The sequence below is a fragment of the Geotrypetes seraphini genome, chromosome 8 (assembly GCF_902459505.1).
Source record: "Geotrypetes seraphini chromosome 8, aGeoSer1.1, whole genome shotgun sequence".
Taxonomy (NCBI): Eukaryota; Metazoa; Chordata; class Amphibia; order Gymnophiona; family Dermophiidae; genus Geotrypetes; species Geotrypetes seraphini.
In genome coordinates, this window is record NC_047091.1 from 125,530,780 (window position 1) to 125,552,220 (window position 21,441).

Sequence of the window (21,441 nt, forward strand, 5' to 3'; positions counted from 1 at the left end):
GAACACACCTTACCAACTGAAAGGTCTTCCTATTCAGCAGATGTACACTCAAGGCACATTTTATACTTTCTAAATCAGATCTTGTGCAGAACTGGAGTATCCAGGAGAACCTTGGAATTGGACAACCTGAATGTGGAGATTCTTGTTGTGGAAGAACAGTAAGTTGTGTTCATTCTAAAACTATAATCTTTTTAAAGAGAAAACAGTGTTTCTGATGCTTTTATGACAGTAGAATTTAGCCATTAATAACACATTAGCATTCTTGGAAAAGGGCAGTGATGACATATTTGGTGGATATGTTCTGTAAGAAATTAGGACTGTATTGGTAAATTCCCTCTTAAAAGGTTGAGAATGAGATAAGCACTGCCTTCATTGTCCCATCACCATTATATATGTAATTTATCCATATTTTAGCAAACAGATCAATCCTACTTTTCCATGATTAAATATTCAGAATTAATGATTTCTGAAATTTCATTGTATAACCTACTTATAAACATCTCTGAATTATCCTTTTGCTAAAAGTAGTTCTTGTGCAATGTGTCTAGTGGTCCTGAAATAATAGAGTTCTGTATCCCAACTTGCAAGTTGCTTGCAGAAAACTGTCAGTTGTGTTCTGTGATAAGCAGACTATGCCTGCTATGAGTGTCCCTAGTGCAGGTCCCAGTGCTAATCCAGACCCTGCCCATAATCTGCCTTATACACCAATTTCTGTCTCTCAGACTGAATTTCCTTCTAGGGCCTGTAGAGGGAGTAAGAGAGCAGCAGTGGTAGATTCCCATCCCCCTCTGTGTCCTAAAGTGAATCACCGGAAATCCTTTCCACCTGAGGGTTGGGGGCGGGGCTGCAAGCTGCTATCCCTGAAAACTAGGCTCCTAGAAAATCAGAAGAGAGAGGAACAGCAGGAGGAGAGGTCCTTTGACACTGGGCCTATTACTTTTTGGATGATGTCCCTTTCATTGAACGCTAAAATAACATATCCTTGTGAAGCCCGCAGCGACTCACAAGAGTTTACTTGTTGCCAGTGATCCCAGGCACTCGGCCTGGAGCTTGCCGGCTACAGTTTTTAACTCTGCCTCCTTCTCAGGGAGCTGCTCCTGCTCCCTCAGTTTGTTTTCTGCAAGCAAGTTGCTCAGAAGTGCTTCTGATCTGCTCTGCAGTTTTATTATTTTTGGGGAGGTTTTTCTCAGTGTTTGTTTGGAGGCTCGGTACCCAGAGGTTCCTGCTGTTGGGACTTCTACCTTGGAGAAGACGCAGACCTGTGCCACGGAGATCTGCTGCTAGCAGGAACAGTCCTTGGGGTCACCTAGCTAGTCAACCTGTTTTATATTTTATGAGCTCAGGGGCTGTCCCTGCGTAGCTGCTTGCATCCCTGATTTATTCTGGAGCTTGAACTCAGGCTGTTTGGCTCCTTCCCAGCTTGACTGGGACTAACAGTGGCCCAGCTGTGTGGTCTTCCTCCCCCTTCGCGGTGCAGTTTTCTGGGTGTTGAGGCTCAGTCTGACCGGCAACCAGAAGACCAGGTTTGTCCAGCAAATTTGTGAGGTAGAATTCTTCTCCATTTTTCCTGCTGAAATCCTCTGCTGAGGCAGGTGGGTACTGTATGGCATGGTGAATAAAGCTATTATAGCCTATGGGGAAAATCGGAGGAGGGAGGAGGGCGTTTCCAAAACTAATTTTTAAAGGTTTCTGCAACCAGAGCCTAGGGAGCCCCACCTCTAAAACACCTTTCCCTGCATATTCTGACTTTCAGGGATGTCCCCATGGGCCGTTTTGGTGTAATTTTACTGGTTGCAGCCATCTTGGATTTTAAATGATGTTTTTTTTCTGAAGCCTCCATCTGCCTCAAACCCCATTGCCTAAAATCAACAGGGATGGACTTCTCAGGCCTTCTTACCCTTATATCATGCCAGATTTGCACTTGATGGCCAGCTGGGGAGTGTCCATGTCCTGTAAGTGACGGAGTTCACGGGGACAGGGCAGGAGCTTTGGGCTCAGTCTTCCAAGTCATCCAGGGCTGGGGATCTGCAAGAGGTGCATTCCGAGGAGAAGAGACCCTTTCCGGGCCCTTCCAAAGGTGATTTGGCCAAGTGTAGTCACATGGGTGCCTCGAAGCCCAGGAGGACTAGCAGGAGGTCCCTGCTGGGGTCTTCAAGAACCCCAGTACAAGGCTTTACTCCAGATTTTGTGGGCCTTATGTGGAATACCTGTTTGAACTGCCGAGAGTTATCAGCATCTGTTTGCAGTGCACCAGGGGTAGTAGTGCAGGGGAACTCCCCTCAACATGCACCCCGACCAGATGAGGATGCAGACCTGGATCAGGAGATTCAGTCTGTTATAGATTGTAAAGTCAAATTCCATACCAGTTTGTCTCAGGATGAAGTTTCTCTGGCAGAGTCTACTTCTTTGAATGAGAACGGTGGTCAAGAAACAGTGGTGGCCCTGGATCAGGGGTAGTCCCATGGTGGTGGTGATGGTGGTGGTAGTAGTAGTAGTAGTAGTAGTGGTGGTGCAGACTGTTCAAAGCCTTTACTCTCTCGGGCATTATTTCCACCTCACTGTGAAAATTAAAGCTGGAAGTCCCTTCAATTTCTTCATCTCAGTGCTCAGTTATGAGCAGCTCTGTCCCTCGCATCCAGACATCACCAAGCTAGTCATAGACCACTGGGAGTCACCAAAAGGGTCATTGTGAGTGGCTAAGACTATGGCCAAGCTTTATCCGATGGTGCTAGATTTTCAGCGGCTCTTTGTTCAACTGAAGATTTACACTAAATAAACTTCCATGCCTAGTGAAGGAGGGGTGATGTTGAAAGATGCTCAGGACTGCAAAGTGGACTTGTTCCTCAAGCAGCAATTTGAAGCTTTGGCTCTAGGAATTAAAGCAGCCACTGTGTCTCTTTATGGCAAGTGCTTGCTACACCTGCTTATCTTGAACCTCAAACTCTTAGGTTGACGACGATCCCCCCCCAAATCTGGGGTGAATTATATAGTGGATTCAATGTAAGATATCGGAGTCATGAGCAAGGTCTCGGCCTATGCTATCTTCATCTGATGGATGCTCTGGATCAGACAGTGGGCAGGTGACTCTGCCTCTAAAGCTATATTAAGCAGGCTTCCTTTTCAGGGGCAGATGCTCTTTAGCAAGGACCTAGATGATCTGATAGCCAGTGTTGAGAACCATCACCCCAAGGCCTTACCAAACAGCAGACTGGATGGCCCAGAGTTCGGGACAGGGCAATTTTTGAGGCTCTCAAAGATTCTGCCCTTGAGTGGGAGGGGGAAGGAGAGGAGCTCATTGGCCTCTTTCCCAGATATCGCCCAGTTCATTAAAGGGGCTCTGCGGTTGTGCCCTTCTGTCCTTTACCCTTTCCTTCCTGGACCCTTTCCCTTCCTAGACCCTTAACATCATCTTGCAAGGTCTCTGTATAGCTCTGTATGAGCCCTTATGGGAGGTTTTCTTTTTGGATCTTAACAGTCAAGGCAGTATTCCTGATGTTGAGTACTATGTTTGTTACAGAGCAGAACAGAACTGTAGGGATTTTTTCCCCATTTCTCTCCTTCCAGTTATATGTCTTATTACAGTGCTACTTGATTGCTTTTGTACGAACTGAGGGAGCAGGAGCATCTCCCTGGGAAGGAGGCAAAGTTGAAAATATGATTGACAGTTTTCTGCAAATAACTTGCGAGTTGGGATACAGCACCCTATCGTTTCAGGACCACTAGACACATCTACAAGAAAGGTAAGAACCTAATCTTTCTTTCATAGCACATGAAGTTTCTGCACTAAAATGAGGATAGAGCTACAGTGGAAAGTGCTAAAAGAAAAAAATAAATAAAATAAAATGCAAGTGGAAACCAGCCAATGAATGTGGGGCTCTAGGAAAGGGAAAAGGATGATAGCAGGGTGAGACCAGCTAGGAAACTTAAAAACCCAGACTACTGGCTATTTGGGAAGAAACTTGGCTGTGGTCCTGAAAAAAGCCAGCTCTGTGGACCATGAAAGAGGAACTTGACCTGAGGGCTTCCCAAACCTGTCCAGGGACTTCAGAGCCAGTTAGGCTTTCAGATTATCCACAATAAGTAATTTTGTAACTGGTCACCTGGCTGTGAAGTTAAATAGGGAGTATATATTGTGCCTATTTTATAAAGATATGTTCCTATATACATTTTTATAAAATTGTCTCCTCAAAAGCTCCTTAACCAAGTTACACCTTTTCCAAGGCAGGAGAAACTTTGCATGTGTGTGTACCAGTAAGAATTGGCAATTCTGCATATATCTTGCACTTGTGCTGATCTTGTCCCCTGTTCCCCCATAACTTGTATGTTTCTGCAGTATAGATGCAGTTTTCCTAGTTTCTGCTTTTATGCATGTGTATGCTAAGGCAGGATTATAAGCAGCTCATTGTATAAATTGCTGTTCTACATGCTTGTCACTTATTAAATTACCCCCAGAGAGGGTAATTTTAAAGGCCATATGTTTTATACATGGACATTTACATTTTATAAAATTGCCTATTTAGTATGTGCAGAATGTTATATATGTATTACTATAAATGTGCAATTTTATCTGAATTGAGTGGAAACATTTTAGGAACGGATGGCGTTTGTATTTATGTATATTAACCCAGAAAATCTGCATGATTTAGAGCAGATGTAAATGTAAACACACAGTTGTCAGTATTTTCAATGGAGAAGTGTGAATAGTTGGGTTATCGACGGAACTATGTTGGGACTTTTGCCTCTTGAACTATAATTGACTAGGAAATAGGAATAATGCGTGAAGGACGTGATCAAATGTATTGATTACATTCAGAGCTCTTAAATCACAAGAAGAATGTAAAAAATTGCAGGAAGACCTTACGAGATGGAGATTGGGTGTACCTCTGTATCGCTCCATGGTGCAACCTCACTTTCAGTTTGTGTTCAGTTATGGCTGCCTTATCTCAAAAAAGGACTAGAAAGGGTTCAAAGAAGAGCAACCAAGATGATAAAGGGGATGGAGCTCCTCTCGTATGAGAAAAGACTAAGGTTAGGGCTCTTCAGCTTTGAAAAAGCGACAGCTGAGAGGAGATAGGTTTGAAGTCTAGAAAATCCTGAGGTACAAGTAGATCAATTTTTTTTTTTACTCCATCAAAAATTATAAAGACTAGGGAATACTTTCTGAAGTTACAGGGAAGTACTTTTAAAACCAATAGGAGATAATATTTTTTCACTTAGAAAATAGTTAAACCTCTGGAATACATTGCCAGAGGATGTGGTAAGAGCAGTTTTGGACAAGTTCCTGGAGGAAAAGTCCTTAGTCTGCTATTGAGGCAAACATGGTGGAAGCTTCTGCTTGCCCTGGATCAGTAGCATGAAATGTTGCTACTCTTTGACTTTTTGTCAGGAACTTGTGACCTGGATTGGCCACCGTGAAGATGGAATACTGGGTTAGATGGATCACTGGTCTTACCTAGTAAGGTTATTCTTATGTTCTTAAATGGCAGATTTAATTTAACTTGAACAAGTATAAAGTGATGCATGTAGTAATAGAGTACATATCACTAGAAATCAAATGTTAACTCAGTTTTCCAGAGGTGATTGGGACAACCTTTGTTAAATTCTATCAGTCCTTCTTAGTTTTATCAGGCTGCATCAGTCGGAATTCCCTACCAGCATCTATTAGGTTAACAAATCATGATTTCCAATTTAGGAGATTACAGTACTCCCCCGATATTCTGTTCCAGGAACCCACGTGAATCTTGAAAAACCGCGAATATGGTTTTTAGCGGGGGAGAGCAGTCGGAGCGCCGGTGAGTGAAGGAAATCACTCACGGTATGTTCCGACCGCCTCTTCCTGCACTAAAGTCAGGCCTCATCAATCAGGAACTGCTTTGACATGCAGCTCCTGATTAGTGAGGCCCGACTTTAGTGCAGGAAGAGGCAGTTGGAGCATACCATGAATGAGTTCTTTCACTCGCCGGCGCTCCAGCTGCTCTCTCCTGCCTCTCCGGCTGCCCTCTCCTGCCCGGTCATTCGCGGTCGGAAAATACCACGAATGACTGGGACTGCGAATCGCCGACTGCAAATGACCGGGGGAGCACTGTACATATTTCTGAAAAAAGTATGTGTTCAATAATCTTTTAAGCTTTACATGATAAACTGTGTAATGTACCGTATATACTTGAATATAAGTTGAGACCCCCTTTTTCCCCCCAAAAAGGAGGAAAAGTGGTTGACTCGAATGTCAGGCGGCTTAATATTCAAGTTCCTTGCCCTGTCAGGCTCTGCACCCAGCCACCTCCACGCTAAGCTCTGCATCCAGCTCCCTTCCTATCAGACACTGTACCCACTGTACCTCCCTCCCGCTAAGCAGCTTCCTTACTTCTAGAACGTTAAGCAGATGTACGCAAGGCTGTACAGAGTCACAAAAGAGACAGTCATTGCTTGAAAAAGCTTACAATTTAAACAAAGACACAAACAGGTTGCCTGCCCAACCTGGCAGGGTGGGGGATACACTTGGGATGATGAGCAGTGGGGAGCACGGTTATGAATGGAAGGATAGGTCACACATGGCTTTCTGACATGGGACCTTCAGCACTGATTTCTGAATGGGTAGAAGCAGGGACTACAAATCCCAGAATGCTTTGGGATGACTGGCCAAGGAATCTCCCTCCTGGAACTGGGTCCATCCAATGAAACTGCTGCTTTTGGGGGAGGGGGAGGAGAAGAAGGAGTGTGTCTCTGATGTATGAGTGGGAGTCCGTGAGCTCCCCCACTATGACAAGGCCAGCATCCAGCGCTTCTATCTGTCCGGAAAAGTTAGCTCGTTCAGGCATGTAAATCCATCATATCAATAAAGTTACATGAATCTGTGTGTGAAGGGAGGGGTTACTGTCCTCTTGCTTTCCCAATTAATCTGTCCAGTTGGCAGGGGGCCTGGGTGAAGAGTCTCGGCCTCTGTCCAATGGCATGGGGCTGGGGGCGGTGCGGCTTGTTTTTTGTCTGATAGCGAATGGAGGGGGGTGGAAGCAAGAAGGGGCTAGAGGGGCTTGTTCTCTGGAAACCTCATGCAATTAGTGCTGACCAATAGGAGAGGCGGACGGTGAGAGATGCGATCAACATTTCCTCTTCGGTTACCAATCGAAGGCTTTGGCCATTGGTGGGCCGTATATTTAGCTGGTTGTGTGGGGCAGGGCAGAAGCATTCCCTTGGCTTTTCTTCCGGGGTTCCTGCTCGTTTCCCGCCCTGGAGTGATATCGCTGTGGCTATGGAGAGCCAGTGGCCACCAGGGAGCCTCATTGTGCTGATACGTCCGATGAAGCTGTGCGAGGAGGGGAGCAGGGTGCAGAGCTGTGCGAGGAGGGGAGCAGGGTGCAGAGCCCGGCAGGGCCTACAATAATTCTGGGAAGGGGCATTGGCCCGAATATAAACTGGGACCCCCATTTTTGGGCCCCAGAATCCCGGTTTATATTCAAGTATATAAGGTATTTCCTAGAGTATGCTCTTAATTCCTTTTATACTCCTCATGGAACTGTTCCTGGTTAGAGGTTCCTAAAGAGGTTAGAACTTAAAGAAAAAATGGCTGAAGGGAGATATATAAGAAGTCTATAGAATCAATAAAGTAGAACAGGTATCTAGCGGGCATGCAATTAAGTTAAGTGCATCTCCAGTGCAAGAGGTGACATTCTAGACAGGTGGGTTATCTCCCAATGGCCGCATTCCATATTTTATGATACCAGTTCTTATCATGTGATACCTGCAGGCATGTTCTTTACTATTTATTACTATTTATTATTGATTTTTTTTTCTTACTATTTATTTGGTTAGCTCTTATATAAAAGTGTGACAAAAGATGGCCCTATGAGAATTTGAGGAGTTGTTTTCCTACCATAATATGTTTAATTTGTTTCTTGATATTTGATTGCAGATAATGTTAAATCTGTATATTTATTTTTTCTACAACGGGTAAATTATACATTTGTTTCCTTTTCCTCTTCATTTCTTCTTTCTTTTCTCTCATATCTCGGTGTTTTATAGAATGTTTTTAAAATTTTGTGGATTTTGAACGATCTGATTACCACAAGGTATGATAACATGAGTGATATCTTATACCCACTGGGTTTTGTGAGTCAATATATTTTATTTTATTTATGGTTTTCACTTAGCCATATATAATTCTCTGTTTTTAATCATAAACTTTGTGTTTATAAATATTTATTTTGGACATTATTAAAAATTGGAGGGGGGTTATAATTGTAATATGAAGTTTTAAATGTTTATTGTGATATACATGGTCTATATATGATATATTCATGTTCATTTTTATGTTTTAGGAATTATCATTTATGATATTTTTTATTTTGTTATGTGTTGTATATCATATATGATTTATCAACGTTTTTATGATTCTTTTCTAATAAAGAGGATGCTGATATAATTGTATATTTTTGTTACATTTTAGATTCCTGAGGCAGGCCCTTGTGGGCCGAAACACAATTGTCGAGTCCATCATAATAAAAGAGACTAAGCACCAATTGGTCACCTTTGTTGTTTTGTTTGCTGTTTACTGGTGTGAAGGCAGTTTCTCCTATTTGTTTCCATATGCAGAAGGAGCCCATCCAGATTTTTTTCTGTGACTTTACTTCACTGGGAGCTCTAGCACCACTTGCAGTTTTTCCTTTCTGCACTTAACATAGTAACATAGTAGATGACGGTAGATAAAGACTCGAATGGTCCATCCAGTCTGCCCAACCTGATTCAATTTAAAAATTTTTTTAATTTTTTTTAATTTAATTTTTTTTAATTTTTCTTCTTAGCTATTTCTGGGCAAGAATCCAAAGCTTTGCCCAGTACTGTGCTTGGGTTCCAACTGCCAAAATCTCTGTTAAGACTTACGCCAGCCCATCTACACCCTCCCAGCCATTGAAGCCCTCCCCTGCCCATCCTCCACCAAACGGCCATACACAGACACAGACCGTGCAAGTCTGCCCAGTAACTGGCCTAGTTCAATATTTGATATTATTTTCTGATTCTAAATCTTCTGTGTTCATCCCACGCTTCTTTGAACTCAGTCACAGTTTTACTCTCCACCACCTCTCTCGGGAGCGCATTCCAGTCATCCACTACCCTCTCCGTAAAGTAGAATTTCCTAACATTGCCCCTGAATCTACCACCCCTCAACCTCAAATTATGTCCTCTGGTTTTACCATTTTCCTTTCTCTGGAAAAGATTTTGTTCTACGTTAATACCCTTCAAGTATTTGAACGTCTGAATCATATCTCCCCTGTCTCTCCTTTCCTCTAGGGTATACATATTCAGGGCTTCCAGTCTCTCCTCATACGTCTTCTGGCGCAAGCCTCCTATCATTTTCGTCGCCCTCCTCTGGACCGCCTCAAGTCTTCTTACGTCTTTCGCCAGATACGGTCTCCAAAACTGAACACAATACTCCAAGTGGGGCCTCACCAATGACCTGTACAGGGGCATCAACACCTTCTTCCTTCTACTGACTACGCCTCTCTTTATACAGCCCAGCATCCTTCTGGCAGCAGCCACTGCCTTGTCACACTGTTTTTTGCCTTTAGATCTTCGGACACTATCACCCCAAGGTCCCTCTCCCCGTCCGTGCATATCAGCTTCTCTCCTCCCAGCATATACGGTTCCTTCCTATTATTAATCCCCAAATGCATTACTCTGCATTTCTTTGCATTGAATTTTAGTTGCCAGGCATTAGACCATTCCTCTAACTTTTGCAGATCCTTTTTCATATTTTCCACTCCCTCTTCGGTGTCTACTCTGTTACAAATCTTGGTATCATCTGCAAAAAGGCACATTTTTCCTTCTAACCCTTTAGCAATATCACTCACATACATATTGAACAGGATTGGCCCCAACACCGAACCCTGAGGGACTCCACTAGTCACCTTTCCTTCCTTCGAGCGACTTCCATTAACCACCACCCTCTGGCGTCTGTCCGACAGCCAGTTTCTGACCCAGTTCACCACTTTGGGTCCTAACTTCAGCCCTTCCAGTTTGTTCAACAGCCTCCTATGAGGAACTGTATCAAAGGCTTTGCTGAAATCCAAGTAAATTACATCTAGCATATGTCCTCGATCCAGCTCTCTGGTCACCCAATCAAAAAATTCAATCAGGTTCGTTTGGCACGATTTACCTTTTGTAAAGCCATGTTGCCTCGGATCCTGTAACCCATTAGATTCAAGGAAGTACACTATCCTTTCTTTCAGCAACACTTCCATTATTTTTCCAACAACTGAAGTGAGGCTCACCGGCCTGTAGTTTCCTGCTTCATCCCTGTGACCACTTTTATGAATAGGGACCACATCCGCTCTCCTCCAATCCCCAGGAATCACTCCCGTCTCCAGAGATTTGTTGAACAAGTCTTTAATAGGACTCGCCAGAACCTCTCTGAGCTCCCTTAGTATCCTGGGATGGATCCCGTCTGGTCCCATCGCTTTGTTCACCTTCAGTTTTTCAAGTTGCTCATAAACACCCTCCTCCGTGAACGGCGCAGAATCTACTCCATTTTCTCGTGTAACTTTGCCAGACAATCTCGGTCCTTCTCCAGGATTTTCTTCTGTAAACACAGAACAGAAGTATTTGTTTAGCACATTTGCTTTCTCCTCATCACTCTCCACATATTTGTTCCCAGCATCTTTTAGCCTAGCAATTCTGAAGGAGTGTTTCTGAAGGAGTGTTTCTGTTCTGCTCTCCGCTTTTTCTTATTTTATTTGGTGTTTTTGTCCTTGCCTCTCTGGATATCACCGGCTTCCTTACATATTTCCATTTATCAGGCACACTGGAAATTCTTCAGGTTTTATGTTCTGGAGGATCATTACCAGTTTTCAGCTCTGCTCAGTTTTCTACTTTTTGGCCTGGCTACGACACCCCGTTCCTTTACCAAGGTGATGATGTTTGTGGCAGCTCACTTGAGGAAGATGAGGCTGCAGGTGTTCCCATATTTGGATGATTGGCTGATTAGAACTCCTCGTTGGCCAAGGGTCGACACATGGTGGATCAGATGGTCCAAGTCCTGGAAGGCCTGGGTTGGATTGTGAATTACAGGAAAAGCTTTTGACCCTGTCGCAGTCCCTGGAGTATCTGGGAGTCTTGTTCGACACAGCAACTGGCTGAGTTTATCTTTCAGAGGCACACAGACAGCAGCTGTTCTCTCGGCTCTCTTGTCTTCTGGAAAAAGCAGCTCCGTGGGACTATCTCCAGGTCCTGGGGTCCATGTTGGCTTCTATAGATGTGGTCCCTTGGGCAAGGGTGCATATGCGTCCTCTGCAGTATGTGTACTGCAATCACACTGGGCTCTGCAGATGGAAGCATTGCAGGCAGCTCTTCGTTGGACTCTGGAGGCCCGAGCCAGCATGAATTGGTGGCCCCTTCCGCAGTCCTCTCCAGGGGCATGCCACTGCAGATTGCGTCTTGGGTGATTGTGATGACAGTATCTGCTGTTGGGGAGATGCCAGTTGAGATACCAGTCTCTGCTGTTGAGGAGCCCATTGCAACCATCGTCCCATTCAGGGGTATTGGACGCCCTATCAGAGGAAATGGTCACTCAACCACTTGGATCTGTGGGCCATTCGCTTAGCTCTGGTGAAATTGTAGATGACTCTGGAAGGCCAAGCGATCTGAGTATTCTCTGACAATTGACAGCGGTGGCATATGTCAATCACCAGGAAGGAACAAAGAGTGTTTCTTTGGCTCAGGAAGCTCGCCTGCTCTTTCTCTAGGCAGAGCATCAGCTCATGTGATGGGAGTTGATATTGTTCAAGCAGACTTCCTCAGCAGGAAATATTGGATCCGAGCGAGTGGGCGCTGTCCTTGGTGGCGTTTCAAGCCATTGTGCAGCGCTGGGGTCTGCCTCACGTTAACCTACTGTCAATGGCAGAGACCTCGAAAGCTGCTTTGTTCTTGGTCATGACTCGGAGCCTAGAAATGAGGGCCTAGATGCCCTAGTACAGCTGTGGTTGCAAGAAGTTCTACTGTACATTTTTTTTTTTCTCGCTGGCTCATGATAGTTTGGGTCCTACACCGGATTGCGACTCATCAGGGAAGGGCCATTCTGGTGGCTCCGGACTGGTTTTGCAGACCGTGCTACACAGAACTGCGTCTTCGCATAGGTTGCATCCTTCGGTTATGAGCTGTTCAGACCTTCTATCTCAGGATTCACTCTGCATGGAGGATCCATATCACTTTGCTCTTATGGCATGGTTCTTGTGCGCGAAGCGTTGCAGCACAAAGGATATTCTGATGTAGTCGTTTCTACTCTTCTGAAGTCTAAGAAGTCTCCATTGTTGGGGAGCCCATGGCAACCGTCATTCCGTTCAGGGGCATTGGACACCCTATCGGAGGAAATGGTCACTCAACCTCTTGGATCTGTGGGCCATTTGCTTGGCTCTGGTGAAATTGCAGATGTCTCTGGAAGGCCAAGCGGTCCATGTATTCTCTGACAATGCAACAGCAGTGGCATATGACTCTGTCTGCCTATGTTTAGGAGTGGAATGCTTTTCAACTTTGGTGCGACCAGACAAGTGTGGAGCCATTTTCTGCTCCAGTTTTAGTGGCACTAGCCTTTCTCCAGGCAGGCCTTTATATGGGCCTTGCCATGACTTCCTTTTGGGTCCACTTTGCTGGGCTGTCTTGTTTCAAGACCTGGGATCGTAGTCCTTCGCTTGTGTCTTCCCTGACATGACCAGATTTTTGAAAGATGCTCTTTGCATTAGACCTTCAATCAAACAACCGTTCCATTCGTGGGACCTTAATTTTTTTTATTTTTTTTTTGTCTGGCCTTCTCACGGTTCCGTTTGAGCCTCAGCAAGCTGCTTCTCTCTTGGACCTGTCACTAAAGGCGGTTTTTCTGATTGCTATTACCTCAGCGAGACGTGTCTCAGAACTCCAGGCTCTGTCTTGTAGAGAGCCTTTCCTGAGGATTTCAGAGGTGGGGGATCTCTTTCCGCACATTTCCTTTGTTTCAGTCGATGGTAGTGTCAGCATTCCATGTTACTCAGACGGTGTGTTTGCCTGTTTTTCAGTCTACTAGTTCTAAGAAACAGGACCCTATTTTGCAGTGATTGAATGTCTACAGAGATCTTCTGCACTATCTAGAGGTCACAAATGAGTTTCACCTCTCTGACCATCTTTTTGTGCTGTGTTTCCGCTTCCAAGGCCACTATTTCCAGATGAATTCATAAGCCATTTCATCAGCCTGCATTCTTTGTAGTAAACGGTCTCCTGTTTCTATTAAGGTGCATTTTACTAGGCGTATGGCCTCCTTGTGGGCTGAGGCTAAGGTGATCTACCCTGAGAAGATTTATTGAGCATCTCCTTGGTCTACTCTGCTCACGTTTGCCAAAACTTAGTGTGATGTGGCAGCAAGATATGACTTTACTTTTAGATCCTTGTTCTTGAGGATTGGCACAGTAATCCTGCTTTTTGGGACTGCTTTTGTACTTCCCACTTGTCTAGAATGTTTTCTCTAATTGCACTAGAAAAAGAGATTATGTACTTATCTCGATAATATCTTTTCCAGTAGATAGATGAGACATTCTAGATTCCCGCCATGTCCTTCCTGCGCCTGCCTACTGTCTTACTCCGTTTATGCTTCTCCAAGTTGTTCTTGGATGCCAGTCAGTCCCTTGGGCTGGGAAGAATTCTGTATATTTGTTTCTAATGCATGCAGGGGTATTTCCTGAGCTCCTTTTAATGCTCTTGTTCGTTATTTGAGTTTTGCTTGTTGCTTCTTTGAGCAGAACAATTGTTTTTTGGGGGAATGTTCCTGTTGGTATTCCTACTTCACAGTCTGTGTTAGAGCTCTTGGTGCTTGGGTACTAATTGCAGGTGGTACTAGAGCTCCCAATGCAGTAGAGGAGAGTCATAGAAAAAATCCGGAGTGGATTCCTTCTGCATATGGCACGCGGCCATTGGGAGATAACACACTTTGTCTCCCCTATCTAGCCAGAGAATTTGGTAAAAGCTAATGGCATAGCAGAGTTTTAAAAGGTTTGGACAAATTCATAGAAGAAAAGTATATAAACCATAATTCCTCACATCTTGCCATACCGGTCTACAACCTGTGGGTGCTGTGTGCATTAGCCAGTGAATGGAGATATAAATTTTTCAGTTTGATTTGGCTCTTAAGGGGCACTGTGCAGACATATACATACTGTATTTTTCTCTGTCTCCAGTAAATGGTGATAATCCAACAGTGCAGCACATGGGCTATTTTCTGAGGCAGCTGCTGATCCAGTTGGACAACTGTATCAATAAAGCAGGAGGTTTTCCTTGGAGATTTGCACAACAAAATTGTCTTGAAGCTGGGGTGATACTTGAAGGAGTCTGAGTTCTTCTCCTACCTTTTACATTCTGCTTGGTCTTCGCTGCTGCTTTCTTAAAAGTTTAAATGGCAGTTTTATTATCTGCTGACTCTTGTTCCAAACTCAAAAGAAATGGGGCTTTTTCTTTTTACTGCACCAGTTTTCACCAGACTATACTGTTGTTTTATGGTACTGTACCAAGTGAAAATGGCGACTTATTCTGTATTAGAAGGCGATATTTTTCTCCAGCTGTACCTAAAGCTTGGGTTGTATGCCAAGAGCTCTGTTCATCGGATTCTTTGCTGCTTGATCAAAATAGCAAATCTTGCTTCTTGTTCATCCTGTGTCAAGCTTCAACAGGAAGACCCATGTTAGAAGATCGAACAGCTACTCCTGCCTGCCTTTTGCTCAAACCATAGCTTCTTTCTTTGACAGCTCTTAGACATACGGAGTTTGCCTAGCATTCTTCAAGACATGGTAGGAATGTCAACCTAAATTAGGATGAATTGGTTTCTTCTTTCAACTAGAAGTCATTTTAGTATGTTTCTTATTTACCATAGGTGGCATTGGCACATAAAGTAGTTAAGCACAGATTTTTGTGTGTCTGCTTCCGGTTGACCTCTCTCCCTTGCTCCATCCTTCTTTTCCATATTCATAACCTTTCTAAATCTCAGACTCCCTCAGCAATAATAAACTTCTTTTTCTTGGGCTTGTTTATTGAGGAAGGAGTATCCAGACTAAGGAATTCTAGGGGGTTGTGCTTTCCATTGAAAGAATGTGTGCTCGTTCTATAACTTTCTTCTGGAAGCAAGTGGTACTTTGTCTTTGAGTTGTGGGGTCTTACTTCTTGTTATCTCCTCACAGTGTGTTCAAAGTCTGCATGTTTAAGGATATTTGGAATAGATTTACATTAAAATCTTGACTTTGTCTTTTGAATTTCCAAGTTTATTTCAGACTTAGTTTTCTCCAAAGCAGTATCTTATCAAAGTGGTTTACAATTCAAAGGTACATATATCCAAAAAAGAACTACAGTTGCAAAGGGAAGAGACAAAGAAGAAGAAAGAGCATACACAGCCAATAAGCTAAAATTCTGCGTGCAACCAGACAGCACAGTGCCACTTCAAACCACATGCTTCATGGAAGAAATATGTTTTTTGAGTTTAATCTTAAGAAGAAACGGCAGAAGTGTTGTCTTCAGTTTGTAGTATAGTTCATAGTTTTGGTCTAACATTCTTTATTTATCATTACTACGTTGATTTTAAAATGCCTCACTTTAACCTACACTAGAGGTTCCAACAATGGTATGCATATTCCAAGGGGTATGTGAGACCTTAGGAGGTATGCACCTCTCCTCCCCCCCTCCAATCCATCTGCAATCCCTTTCTGTTTCCCTCCCCATGGTCCATCCTCACTTGCTTAATCACCGACAGTAGTGGCAGTGCAGCAATTGAAACAGGCATTTTTGAGGCCTTTGCTAGGCTGTATCCTGCTTCCTTGAATTCAACTTCCTGTTTTACAGAGGTGGGGCATGAACTAGCAAGTTGTAAAGCTGCCTGTTTCAGTTGTTTTGTTGCTGCTACTGACAACAATTGGGCAAGTAAGGATAGGCCGTGAAAGAGAAATGCTGCTGGACTGAGAGGGAAAGTAGCTCCAGAGTGGGGAGTGTAGGTAGAAGGGAAAAGAGGGGTGTGAGAGAGACAAAGAAAGATGCTGAGCATTAAATGAACATAGGGATGGTGTCACAGAGAAGTGTTGGAAAGGGGTGGGATAGGGATACCAAGTGGCAATGCTGATCACAGGGGGGGGGAATAGAGACACAGGGAAGATGCTGAATATGGGGGAGGATAGGGGATGGATACACAGAGGGGAGATGGACAGATAGAGGGAAGATAGATGGTGAACATAAGAATAGCCATACTGGGTCAGACCAGTGATCCATCTAGTCCAGTATCCTGTTTCCACAGTGGCTATTCAGATCACAAGCATCTGGCAGAAACCCAAACAATAGCAACATTCCATGCTACTGATCCCAGTGCAAGCAGGGGCTTCCCCCATGTCTGTCTCAAAAGCAGACTATGGATCTTTCTTCCAGAAACTTGTCCAAACTTTTTTAAACCCATCTACATTAACCGCTGTTACCACATCCTCAGGCAACGAGTTCTAGAGCTTAACTATGTGGTATAGGCCCTCCAACTGGTTCAAGATGCTGCCACATGTGCGATTGTGCGGGCATCCAGATTTGAACATATTACACCTATTCTGTCGGTGTTCATGTTGAATTTAAAGTTCTTTGCATTATTTTTAAGCTGTTGAAATATGATTGTCCTGTTTTGCGCTCTTTACTTCATCTCTACCAGCCATCTCGCATGTTGCGATCCATAGATAACTTGTGTTTAGAAGTGCCGCCACTTAGCGTGGTGAGGTTTGTTGATGTCAATGTTTTTTTACAAGAGCTGCCAAATTAACCAGGAGGTTGCATGACAGAGGGGACCAAGTTCTACATCAAATGTGACTATAGAAGGAGCAGCAGCATTAGTTACTTTTACTGTTGGAACATGCAAAATGTTTTGTGGCCATTGATCAGATCAACTGTATAGATTCAAGAAAAACAACAAACTCACTCAGATAGTTAAGACTATAACCAACTGGTAGGAGTGGAGGAGTAGCCTAGTGAATAGAGCTGCTGCCTTAGCACCCTGAGGTTGTGAGTTCAATCCTAGCACTGCTACTTGTGACCCTGGGCAAGTCTCTTAACCCCCAGGGACTACAGTTAAATGCAAGTTCAATTTATTTAATATACCGCAAATATAAAGCCAGAAGGCAAATCTAAGCAGTTTACAATTAAAAATTTTAAACAAAAGAAAAACACACAAATTAAATAGGGTAAGAACAAAAAGACAAAATGTAAAGGAAAACAATTGGGAACATGGAGAAAGAGGAAATCGGGGATTACAATAAAAATAAAAAGGTTGGGGAAAGGATGAACAATGACGGATAGGGAAAATACTTAAGATTACCTGATTTACTATTCAATGTATTGTAAAACTGCTTTGGGTGAATCTACATGAAAAGATGGTTAATAAGACCCAATAAATAAAATAAATGTGTTCAATGTGGATATTTTGGAATCACGTTGGCTGTGGGTCCTCAGTACAGGTCTGGGAAGTTCTTCTTTACTTGTGTGCATGGTGAAGGAGCCAGGGACAGCTAGGCTGTAAAAGCAAAGATGGGCAGCAATCCATTTAAAGATTTTGAAAAAGTGTAACATATGTAATAATTGTTAAACACTGAAGTACACCAGAAGACTCTGAAAATAGATGTTTTCATAGCATTAACTAGCTGCTAGATCTGGTTTTCTGGTTCTTTTTGCAGGATCAAGGTGAAGTGTGCAGATACCAGGCCCTTGGACAAATCACAAGTAGAAAACATTGCCACTAAATTAGGTAAATGTTTATATCTATTAACCAAATAATAGTATCACAGCTACTATTAATGTCTATATATCACTTACTTAAACTGGTCAAAATATATTTATTTGCGGTCTGTTATATCTAAACCAACAAGAAGCTACAGACCCCCCAAAATCATTCTTATGTTTCTAATAAATGAAGTGACACTGTTCTTCTCTCATCTTCTCATAGTTCTTTTTTGATCAGTCACACTCCCACATTTCTAGAGCCATCAGAAGCGGTACTCTAAATACAAAGTTTATAGAGTTTCTTTGCCGCTGGGGTCAGCCAAAGAGGAAGCCCAGCGGCAAAGAAACTCTATAAACTTTGTATTTAGAGTACCGCTTCTGATGGCTCTAGAAATGTGGGAGTGTGACTGATCGAAAAAGAACTATGAGAAGATGAGAGAAGAACAGTGTCACTTCATTTATTAGAAACATAAGAATGATCTGTACTCTGTAGCTTCTTGTTGGTTTACATATATCATTTACAACATTACACAATATATAGCCTTCATAGCAAAAGGAGCTAAGTGAGTATGAAGGACCTTCAGATTGCCAATCGGGTAACATAACCTAAACTGGCTGCAGTCCTCATTTTTCTAACTAGAATACTTTTCATATCTTTCTTATTGTCTATTCGTCTCTTTTAATCTTCATTTAAATCTTTTTTTTATTTTGTGGGGATATGGTGTAAGAAAGTATTAAACTTATCTTGCTGCACCACCTCGTCCGATGTGAGCCCCGTTTCAGAGCCTTCATCAGGGAATGAATGTAAGAATTGCTGCTGCTGGGTCAGACTAGTGGTCCATCGTACCCGGCAGCCCTTAGATCAAGGGTGTCAAAGTCCTTCATCGAGGGCTGCAATCCAGTCAGGTTTTCAGGATTTCCCCAATGAATATGCATGAGATCTATTTGCATGTACTGCTTTCATTGTATGCTAATCTCATGCATATTCATTGGGGAAATCCTGAAAACCCGACTGGATTGCGGCCCTCGAGGAGGGACTTGGACACCCCTGCCTTAGGTCAAAGACCAGTGCCCTGACTGAGACTAGCCTTACCTGCATATGTTCTGGTTCAGCAGGAACTTGTCTAACATTGGCTTGAATCCCTGGAGGGTGTTTTCCCCTATAACAGCCTCCGGAAGAGTGTTCCAGTTTTCTACCACTCTCTTGGTGAAGAAAAATCTTAACCACTTCATCTAAGAAAATATTTTTACATACCAAAATTACCTAATCATAAGGTTTCCTGTTAGCTGTACTTCAAACTGCTGCACGATTTAAAATGGCAACAGCGTTCTTACTTGCAAACTTACAAAGGGACGAACCTCCTGACGTCACTTACAAGGTTGACATGTTAGATTTGAATACTGTAACTCAGCAACAAGCCAGTGCTATTTGCTATTTGCTACTTGCATATCCGCTGGATGTTATCGATTTTAAAACGGAGCCAAATTAAGGGTCCTTTCAAAATTGTATCACTAAGGGCTCCTTTTACGAAGCCGTGTTAGCGGTTTTATCGCACGGGACTTTTCATCATGCACTAGCCCCTGCGCTAGCCGAAAAACTACCACCTGCTCAAGAGGAGGCAGTAGCGGCTAGCGCGGCCGGCAGTTTAGCACGTGCTATTACGTGCGTTAAACCGCTAACGCGGCTTCGTAAAAGGAGCCCTCAGTGTACGCCATCAGTGATGTGTCATTGCATATCTTGTAATGTATGATGCATTAATTTCCAGTGGCACACCAGAGGGGCAGCATCTTTCTGCATGTGAACCCTGCATTTGTGCTCATTTAATCTAACTTTTATTGTTTATCGCACCTCATTCCCTGATGAAGACATTGAAATGGGGCTCACGTTGGAAGAGTTTAATAAGTTTAATACTTTCTTATACCTTATCCCCCCAAAAAAGTAGAATAAAAAGATTAATTGAAGATCAAAATAGATGAATAGACAATAAGAAAGATATGAAAAGTATTTTAGTTAGATCAATGAGGATTGATGTTACCCGATTGGCAATCTGAAGATCCTTCATACTCAACATACCTCGTTTTGCTATGAAGGCTATATATTGTGTAATGTTTTAAATTATATCTATTAAAGCACAATATGTGAAATAAGAATCTCTGACTGTTTTAAATAGCTCAGATTGTCAGAGAATAGCGGTATTAATAGCTATGGAGAGCTGTAAAAGTAGAATAGACATGATTAAGCGAACGTGTGTGGTTTGGAAATAGATTGGAGAGGACGTGCCTGTTAGCCTTAATAAAGAGGGATGTTTGATATCTTGTAGTGTACTGTTTCCAACAGATGTCGCTCTCTTTTTGCTTTTCAGAATCCAAGAGCAAAAAATCAGATTCAGTAATAGCAGAAGAACTGATATATCGCAATGCATTGCGAGTAGCAATGAACATTTTGAATCAAAATACATTATCACCTGCCAGGAGAACAAAATCTCACACAGGCAAGATGAGTCGGTGTTCCCATCCATCAAATTTGCATGACAGTGAGCTAGAAGAATTAGATGCACAAGAAAAGAAACAAGAGAGATCATGCAAACCGGCAGCCTGTCAGAGAGAAAACCAAGCAGCTAGTCCTATTTTGGTAAAAGGGAATGTTAAAACCAACAGAAAACTAACAAAATCTCTAGAATCCAGTGCACTATGTATTCCAGGAGCATGCGTCTCAAAACACATGCGTGGAAAGGTATCGCCATGCAAGGTAAGCGCACAGAAGGGAGGTCAGACTGCGCAATCTCTGATGGAGAAAACGCCAGAATTGGTGAAAAGGAAAAGGCATAGAGAGTACTTCAATACAGTGTTCTTACCTAAGCAATCCCTAGAGTACACAGCACAGAATATGACAGAGGAAATAATGCCAGTCTCTGAATTATGCTATTCTGTCACATCAACACCTGTCAGGAAAAGATCTGGCACTATCGGGCGGCCAAATGCGAAATTGTTTGGTTTCTTTCCAAGAGATGCCTCAGAGTTAGATTGTGACTTCAGGTCAGCAAACAGCATGAAGACACAGTCTTGTACTGAAGACGTTGTGTCAAGAACATCAAAATCTGTTAATCGGGTACAAACAGAAACAAGTTTGGTCAGCTTTCAAGACAGAAAGCCAGAAAGATACCAGAAATCCCTGGAGCCTTCTGCCTGTGACTATCCTGAGAACACTAGTCTATCATCTGTTGAATTTCAGTGTGAGAGTGATACGGAGGAGAGAAGCCCCAAAAGAAATAAAACAACAAAGCTGCCAGACTTTGAGGAGAAGGGAGGTAAAGCTGGACGGTAAAAACCATGTGAATTATAGGATATGAGACATGGCAGTTGCCGTATATTTATACAGATTCATTTTAAAATGGGTTTAAAGTGATGTGATTCAGTTTTTGTTGTATGAATTTACTTTATTTATATCTGTTTTGTTGCTAGAAAGACTACATCTTGATAGTAGTTTTAAGGTATTTGTTGATCATTAGGGCATTTTTTTAAATCAAATTACATGGGAGAGATGCTTGAAACCTACACAAACAATCTTTCAGGGATCCAGTTCCAGCATCACTTCTAGTTTGGGCTGCAGAGCTATTTTGTATTTTGATATTCTAAGTAAGCACTGCAATTAGTGGCCATAGGTGGTTCTGAAAAGTCATTTACTGCCATTTATCAACATTATAA

General features: G+C 42.9%; 1 protein-coding gene across 2 annotated transcripts in view; it reads left to right on the forward strand.

Annotated features, from left to right (window-relative positions):
• Positions 1-21,441, forward strand: part of PWWP3A (PWWP domain containing 3A, DNA repair factor) — a 95,358-nt gene that overhangs the window by 7,940 nt on the left and 65,977 nt on the right. For both annotated transcript variants that reach the window (XM_033953825.1, XM_033953824.1), the window contains exons 3-5: positions 79-158; positions 17,691-17,761; positions 20,100-21,044. In XM_033953825.1, the coding sequence (XP_033809716.1) occupies positions 79-158; positions 17,691-17,761; positions 20,100-21,044 (1,096 nt within the window). The remainder of the gene's footprint in view (positions 1-78; positions 159-17,690; positions 17,762-20,099; positions 21,045-21,441) is intronic.